The sequence below is a fragment of the Haemaphysalis longicornis genome, unplaced genomic scaffold (assembly GCF_048455015.1).
Source record: "Haemaphysalis longicornis isolate Haplotype H1 unplaced genomic scaffold, Haemaphysalis longicornis Haplotype H1 scaffold_1, whole genome shotgun sequence".
Taxonomy (NCBI): Eukaryota; Metazoa; Arthropoda; class Arachnida; order Ixodida; family Ixodidae; genus Haemaphysalis; species Haemaphysalis longicornis.
In genome coordinates, this window is record NW_027526203.1 from 263,973,079 (window position 1) to 263,981,446 (window position 8,368).

The 8,368-nt window shown below is 52.3% G+C and overlaps 1 protein-coding gene across 1 annotated transcript; it reads left to right on the forward strand.

The window, feature by feature from the left end:
• Positions 1-388: 388 nt before the first annotated feature.
• LOC144169541 (uncharacterized) lies at positions 389-6,605 on the forward strand. The gene is made up of 4 exons (XM_077698763.1): positions 389-521; positions 3,910-4,043; positions 4,376-4,601; positions 5,949-6,605. The coding sequence occupies exons 3-4, from the start codon at positions 4,566-4,568 to the stop codon at positions 6,288-6,290; spliced, it is 378 nt and encodes a 125-aa protein (XP_077554889.1). The 5' UTR covers positions 389-521; positions 3,910-4,043; positions 4,376-4,565; the 3' UTR covers positions 6,291-6,605.
• The last annotated feature ends 1,763 nt before the right edge of the window (positions 6,606-8,368 follow it).

Genomic DNA, 8,368 nt, shown 5'->3' on the forward strand with positions numbered 1-8,368 from the left:
CATGGCTACGCCACTGCGTCTAGCTCAAGAACCTTTCAACTTCGGCAGGGCGGTTCAATCGAGGAACGGACAGACATACATACGGACAGACAGACCGAATATTTTGCATTTGAGTAGCCCAAGAAAGACTATTGTCTTTAAAAGCAGCATGGGCGCGGTCAACGGAAGTTGTGTCACAGAGGCTTGCTACGTGACGTCAGGCCGCCTCCTAAATATTCTCTCCCTCAATGCCCCCAAGGCGAACTGCTATTGGAGAGATTTTTGAAGCGTGGTGGGGGTTGATTGCTTTAAAGAAGACGACGTTGACGATATCTCGTTCCCAGCGTGCCGTTAAAGCCACGTGCCGGTTTGGAACGCCAATTTCAGACCGCGCTCACTGCCGGACGTGCCCGGACGCCCCGACGGCGTCACCCAACCGCCGGAAGCCTCGAAAGCTTCGTTCGATGCAGCGGCGTTTGTTGTCAAGTTCCGCAGAACGGCCCCACCAAGCCCACGGACGAAGCAGAAATGGAAGCGCTGAAGTGAGTTCAATTTGACAATTTCATTGTAACTGGAAGGCAGCAGAGGAAACGCCGCGGGTATCTGTGCACTTATAATGCACTCTTCAAAAGCGTCTCGTTTAAATTGAACGGCAGGAATGACATGCTTTTTTAGAATGCAATGTACCTGTATTGTGAATTTTATGGTAGGCGAGTCAACTGCGTAAACCCGATGGACAAAAAAAATTGAAGTTGTTCCACTCAATGTGAAAGCTGTCGGAAGTGCAGAGCAGGGATTCACCATAATGGGCTGCAAGGCCGTTATCCGCTCACTTCTGCCGCCCAATGCATTTCAAATTTACCGCCTTCGCAGTGCTCGCGCGCCCCCTGTTTGAAACTGCGCGAGCGGGAGCTCTGTTCTTTTGTAGCGTGAGCCACACTGGCCGAGGTTGAGCAGTTTCGTGTGGCTCCTGGAGGGCCGTGCTGCGCATGCGCGAGGAGCAGTGACGTCACATGGCGCACAGAACGTTGCTCGCTGCCCGGCGTCTCTCACAAACCGCACGCGCCCAGCGTCTTTGCCGATCTCCGTTGCGCACGTGGCGGCCCGGTCCATTTGATGATCATGCGAGGGGTGGCCGGGTGTGGAACCGATGGCTCGTGCGTCGCAGCAACGCCGCCGTGCGCCTGCGGAACCAGCGTAGCTCTGGGGCGATGGTGACGCTGCGCCGAAGCCGCTTGATAAATATACATGTGTCACATTATACGTATACCGTGTGTGTGTCATTGAAGCAGCAGTAAGCATGATAATCAAGCTAACCCTAGACAACCAGGAAAGCTAAGAAAAACCAGCTGAACCATAGCTCACGCCACCTATATCCTGGCATAGCCGAGCTAAGCCACTGCTGTTTTTTGTTTTGCGTCATTTTGAACGCGCCATTTTTTTTTTTTTTTTTTGCGCGGCTGGAGCCTTTCTGCGGCGTTTGGAACGTGCCATTTTTTTCTTTCGTGGCGGCAGCCTTTCTGCGTCATTTCGAACGCGCCATTTTTTTCTTTCTGGGCCGCTTTTTTCGCTAGTGCCATTTTTTTCTTTCGTGGCTGGAGCCTTTCTGCGTCATTTCGAACACGCCATTTTTTTTTTCTTTCTGGGCCGCTTTTTTCGCTAGCTATCATAAAAACCAACCCAACGAGCGTACCTAACTAAATGAACGCGGGCGCTGGCGGTTATATACACAGATATTGCTTGAAATGTACAGCCGGTAAAAGGCTTGTCTATAACACAGCGTTCGTACTCTCAGCCCTATCCTGCCCCGCCGGAGCGGGATTTGAATAAAACTACTGCGGAATTCTGAAGACTTAGCCCTTCGCTTTTGCCTACGACATGTTTGGAACGAGTATGTTTCGGCAGTTTTCGGATGTAGCTGGCTGAAGTTGAAATCGCTGTTATAGACAAGCGTTTTACCGGCTGTACCTGCAGTTTTCTTTGCGCTAAACAACGGGGAGACGGATGACAAGCGCCAGCGGTTCACGAGGTTAGAACGCTTATGACTATTTAAACCGTGTGGTTTTCGAAGCCTCAGCGTGACCAGTGGCGTGACTACACGAGACTCTACTTGGATCCGTTATCTATAGCTGCGCCGCAGTCGCATATTAACCGTTAGCGAGCTACGATGACACGCGAGCCCATAAAGTGCTCTGCACTTTAAAAAGACCGCAGCCAGCCTTGTTCCCGCTTAACATCGCGTTAGCGTCTTACGATTATCGAGTGTTGAGAAGGTCAGCCGAACCACCTAGCACAGTTCAGCCAAATGCCAATGATGTGACAGCCAAAGCTGGATGGCTCATTCAGCTTGTGCCTCACCCCCAACCCATGTTATGGGAAACTAAAGTCTGACTCACTTCCTGCACTAATAAATTTCTCATTTCGTTACTTTTTTACTACCGTTTGATGACGTGATGCTTGGTTTATTGATAATTTTGGCAAACACTCTCTACCCTGTTTCAGGCCAGTTTTTTACCCGCGTTACAGAACATGGCGCTAAGAGAGCCGATGACTGCTGTGCAGTGCTGTCATGTAGGTGTAATATATCTCCAACCTCGGAACTGAAAAAAAAAAAAAAAAGCAGCTCACCACATGCGGTAGTGAAGCCACCTGTTTTGTAGGGTTTACTTGCTGAAGTTTGTCTTTTTATATCCGAGTAATCAGAAATTACCTGATGCATTTCTATTAGACTTCAATGTTCCCACCTCATCATTCTCTTCAGAAACCGTCTTAATGAGCTCTGATAAATTCATTTCGCGGTTCCCAACGTGATCTTCTAGGTCGTAGCGTGGAAAAATTTATAGATTTTGCCCGCCTATCAACAGCTTCTAGTCTTGCCACGAGTGGTATTGGCTTGTTCACGGGAGCAACGTATACCGGTACAGGCCAACTTGTTTGAAGTGCAGAGCACTTTAGGGGCTCACTTCGTCATCGTATCTCGCTCGATGGACCGAAGTAGAACCACACGGCGTTGCGTTGTCGCGGCGTAACCCAGAGGCTTCTAAAGCAAAGTGGTTTATATAAGCATCCGAACCCCGTGAACCCCCAGTGCTTGTAATACATCTCCCCTTTGTTTAGCGCAAATAAAATCGCAGGTATATTTGAGACAAAATATACGTAATTAACCGGCATTTAGTTAGGAACGCTCGTTGGGTTGGTTTTTACGATAGTCAGCGAATAAAAGTGGCACTGCAATGCCGGCACGTGCAGCAGGAAAAACAAGCACAAAAAGAACAGAACTCCCGCTGGCGCAGTTTCAAGCAGGAGGCCCGCGTGCACTGCGAAACCGGGAAATTTGAAATGCATTGGGGAGGGGGGGGGGGGGGGGGGCGTAGCAGTGAGGGGATAACGGCGCTACAGCCTATTATGGCGAATCCCTGCTCTGCACTTCCGACAGCTTTCACATTGTCTACACATGCTGTACCATGAAAGAAGGTCAGCCGCGACGCTGCCTCTCAGTAGAAACCTCTGCTACTTCGACTGCCGAGTCCTGCATAGCGTTAGGTTGCTTGCTTGACTTTACACTGCAGTGCACCTTAGCATACCAGGATTGTAGGAATCTTTTCGCGGATACTGTGGCATCTTTCACCCTGCTGATGGGTAGACTTGGAAGGTGTGATTTATTTGTATCGGTTACTCAATTCCAGCTTTGCCTGTGAAAAGCTCTTTGCAGTTGGGATTGTTTTCGGCGTGAAAATGAGAGAACAGGATGGAACACAACCGTAAAGCAGTGTTTCAATCCTTGTCATTGTTCTTACTGTACTGAGGCGAGAGTGAGAAGGTCGCTAGAATGAGCGAGAAGTGAGCCAAGAAAGCTCGAGATATAACCCGATTCTGGTGGCCATTGGGATGGCCATTCCGGCTTAATGAACCTCCTCGACGTCACCGCAGGCCATGACCACCGGCTCCTGGCGGAGGTGTGCGAAGGGCAGGAAGAGACGCGCCAGGGCAAGGCCGCCACCATTGAGCCGCGTAGTGCCGAAGTACGGGAACTGCACGAACCGCTGGGCCCACCGCCTGAACTGGTGAGTCTATTTTAAAGCTTTTCATTATAGCTCGCTTGGGAATCGTTCTGGGATGGACCACGTGTATGCAGCGTTAATAATTAAGCCTAGTCCAATTGAACGCGATAACGGTAGAATTGGGGTGTGAAGCTTACAATAAACTTCAGCTGACGCAGAAAGAGGGAAGGGGGGAGCTGTTCTCCAGTTCCTGCAAGCGTAATGGTACCCATTCGTCGTAATATGAACAGATGCTCACGGACATGATGAGCGCAATCGTGCTCCCCTTATTTTTATTTATTTTGACTTCATGTTTTTTACCGCCACGTTCGCTCTTTTCCCGTTCTCCTCCGTAGTCGAAGTCGGCACTCTCGGTCCTTGAGCAGGACAGTGTGCTTCGCACTAAGGCTGCAGAGCTGAACCTGCTCAAGGCCCAGCGCAAGGGCGACCACCGCAGGCTGCGTGCGGAAGAGGCCGAGCTGCGGGCGAAGCTGGGCGCTGCCATCCTGGTGCACACCCACCCCACCGGTGGACGAGGTGCTCCAGATGAGCCGAAACATAGCCAGGCTGACAGAAGAAACGGTTAGGTCCGCGCGCCAGCTGTTCTTGCACAGTAAGGTCTGTTGGGAGGGCCATTTTGTGCCTTAGTTCGCCCGCCGCGGTGAACGAAAATTCGGAAGCATATAGCCACAGCGCACACTCTGAAGGTAATCCCGTGGTTCACCTTCACCACAACGCCCTCGACTGACCAATAAATGTTTTGGCGAATAATGATGTCGAGCATGCGATTTGACTCAAAATCTCAGTCGCCTTCGCTGTGGCACCACGCAATGCAAGCATGACGTTCTGCAATGTGCAGTGGCACGGCGCAGATCGTCTGTTTGAGTATTGGTATGCACGCTGCTGTCAATCGACGAATTGGCTTTGTTTTCGGCACGGATTGGTCATTCGGATGCATTGAGGTGAAGCTGAACCACGGGATTACCATAAAGTGCACGTTATTAAACAGTGTAGATTTAACGGCATTCTGCAACCCGCTTTGGGCAGTGCAAATAAACCGGCGCGACGTTTAGATTGCACTGCCAGCAATACCTCAGCCAAATATTACACTTGCACGTGAAGCGGTAAGCTCGCAAATCGCTGTGAAAAACGTGGAAAAACCAATCGCGCTCTCTTCAATTTCCCCCATTATGCACCACTGTAATTATGCTATTACACCGGTGGCTGTGGCTGTTCCTCACGGTCCATTTCTCGCATTTCGTAATGACGATCCGCCGTCGTCGGCATTGTGCGCCTTTCATCTAACGGCCGTGGCACTGTGCGCCAACCTCTTCTATGCCTGAACCTGTGCGAGCAGTTTCGGCTTTCCTTTTGTGTTTTGAGTGCGCGTGGAGTTTGAGGGACAACTCAATACTTCCCTTTCAACCAGACCACTCGACAACAAACGTTTATTGCTTCAGAAACGCCCAACCAGTCTGAGCGCCCGCTCGCGAGTAGGCATCAATGCCTGCTTTTTTTTCACCACCGCGGAAATATAACTCTCTACGTTGCGAGGAAAAAGAGAAAACTCCTCGGCCTGATATATCGAAGGCAGCTGAAGAGACGTCCCCGAGCCTCCCCCTCTCCGAGAAAGAGCACGCAGCTTTCGTCACCTAGTTCGCGGTCGAGTTAAGAGGGAACGATTATGCGCAATTTTCACCTCGCGTAGCTGCGGTGGTAGTGCATGGATTTTTTTATAATTCTTGAGGGAGGGTATTGCTGGCACAATAAACTTTACCCCGAAATACATTTTGAGAAATAGGTGGTAAGGGCTGCAGGGCCTATTTAACAAACTGCTCTTTGCGGCTCATGTTTCTTAGTCCGGGCTTGCAGGAGGGGTGCGAGCAGCATGCTCGGTATGTTAAGCATGTGGTGTGTACGTGTGTGCAGATCGGGCGGGGCATCGGCTGCACCCGCAGCAGAGAAGTCTGGCTGGAGGGCACCCCCCAACAGGGTGGCCAGCGCCACGGGTGTCCATATGGTGAGGACGTGGTGCCTGTGTGCGTGCGCCTGCAGTTCGCGGGATGCGTCGAGTGCGCCTGCCGCACCGGATCCTGCAGCTACGGAGCACCCCCCAACGGGGTGGCCAGCACCTATGCTGGCGGAACGACGGGGCCAGCGACAATGCCGCCGCCGCTGCAGCGGACGTTGTTCCGACAGCATCCATGCTGGCCAGCACGAATGCTGGCAACCATGGATGCTGGCGGAACACAACGGGGCCGTGGACACTAACAACGCCGCTGCCGCTGCAGTGAACGTTGTTCTGCCAGCATTCGTGCTGGCCAGCTCGGATGCTGGCCAGCGCGAATGCTGGCGGAACAACAACGGGGCCGGGGACAATGACGCCACCGCCGCCGCTGCAGCGCACGTTGGCGGAACAACGGGGCAGGGGACAGCAACAACGTCACTGCCGCTGCAGCGGACGATGACCCCTGGCCACCAGGAGACCAGCGAGAAGACGAACGAGGAGGAGGGAAATGACAAGGCGTACGCACGCCGCGCCCTACGTACCCAAGAATGGGGACATAAATAAAAAGTACAACTACACGCTGGCCAGCACGGATGCTGGCGGAACAACGGGGCAGGAGACAACTGCTGCTGCAGCGGACGATGACCCCCTGGCCACCAGTAGACCAGCAGAAGACGAGCGAGGAGGATAGAGAGGACTAGTCGCTCCTCACGCCGCGCACTACGTACGCGTTAATGGGGGCATAAATAAAAGTCCAACTACGCCACACTTCGGCTGCGTGGACATAGTGTGTGGCAACTAATTACTAGCGCAACTTACGGTAGTTCGCTTCGCGTTCTCGCCTTTGGCGTCGGGATATGCTGGTGCAGACCACTCGAATAGCACCAAATCGTCACTCGTCTCCCCTTTTCAGCTTGTTCGCTTGTCCTCGCAAAATTCCCGAGAATGTTGGCATGAAGGTGGCTATTTTTCCATCCGGAGGCTTCGCCCTTCACGAGGGACCGATCCGACCGGTTTGAGCCTGCAACGGTGACGCATCACAAGAGCACCGGTTTGGGAAGCCAGTCTGAAGCTGCGCACTCGTCGCTAGTAGTATAAACACGCACAGCCTTCGCTAATGGCTGACTCCGCTAGCGATCAAACATGCGCTTATTAACAGCGAAGCTGTTAGCCAATTATTTTTCCCGTCCGCAGTTCAAAATACCAACAAAATGTCGAGCGTTGTTGTTGTTAAATCTTTTATTCAAAAAGGGAAGGCCGGAGGCCTTGGGGGGGAGTTGGGAGGGGAGGATTTATGGTTGAAGGGGGCTCGTATGAGTTCGTGGTCTTCGGGAGGCGGCATCAGTTTTCCACAGGACAATTGTTCAGCATTGAATGGTCCATTCACTGGTGTAGGCCATCGGTATATAACTCGCGCTAGACCGCTCTTAGTGGCGAACCGTATTATAAGGTTAAGGGTGTGTTCATCTAATGTGAGGGTATCGATACGGGTTGAGGGATCTGGGTTTGGGGAAGTGAAATTCCGGTATCGAGACAATTTGGGGCATATCCAGACTAGGTGGTGCAAATCTGCCGTGACGGCTTGCTGACAGTATGGACATTTTGATGTCGAGCGTACGTGAGCGCGTACATCGCGGCGACCCCCCCCAGCGTCCCCGGCGCACGTTTGTCAACCAAGCATACCCCATTAAGGAGATTGGCCATGATTGGCAAAAAAAAATTCCAGAGTTCGCCGCAATCGTGGCAACACTTGCTATCGCAATCGAACTGCTCACGTCACTCGCGAGTTACGGCTCCGCTAGGAGTTATGCGGCTTAGAAGTGCGCCGGCTTGACGGGCCAAGGTGCGTGAGTGGTACCCTTTACGTCGAGCCGATACCGCTCGTCAGCAGCGAGTTGTCAGTCGCGATGTTTACCTTTGCCGCTGCTAGACTCCCTTGCGGCGCTATAGCGTTCGGGGACGGGTTTCGTGACAGAGAGGGGCGATCCCCTTGTAAGTGCCCTTGCGGCGACAGGGGCTTTAGACTGATCGGCAGCCAGCGCACGTGTTTTAAGACGCTGTAGTCTTTCTACGGCTATCAAACGCAAAAAGTGTCCCTCTGTATGTATGTATGTATGTATGCCTGTCTTTCCTTCCAGTCAGCCGCCCGGCCAGAAGTTAAAGCATTTCTTGATTGAGACGTTTATATTGGCAAGGCCGGACTCGACAGAGTGGAGTCCGGCCATGATATTGGCGGTGAGCGCGACCACGGGCGGCGCTGCGAAGCGCGACTCCGTTAAGATCCCTAAAATAACTAAGGTAGCGCCAACTGCTCCCTCTTTCTCCGCTGCCCTCCTCTTTT

What these genes read in the sequence shown, in the direction of transcription:
- LOC144169541 (XM_077698763.1), top strand. Translation starts at nt 4,566, where the DNA reads ATGAGCCGAAACATAGCCAGGCTGACAGAAGAAACG. An exon ending in CCAGGCTGACAGAAGAAACG is followed by an intron (nt 4,602 to 5,948) that starts GTTAGGTCCGCG and finishes ACGTGTGTGCAG; the next exon opens with ATCGGGCGGGGCATCGGCTG.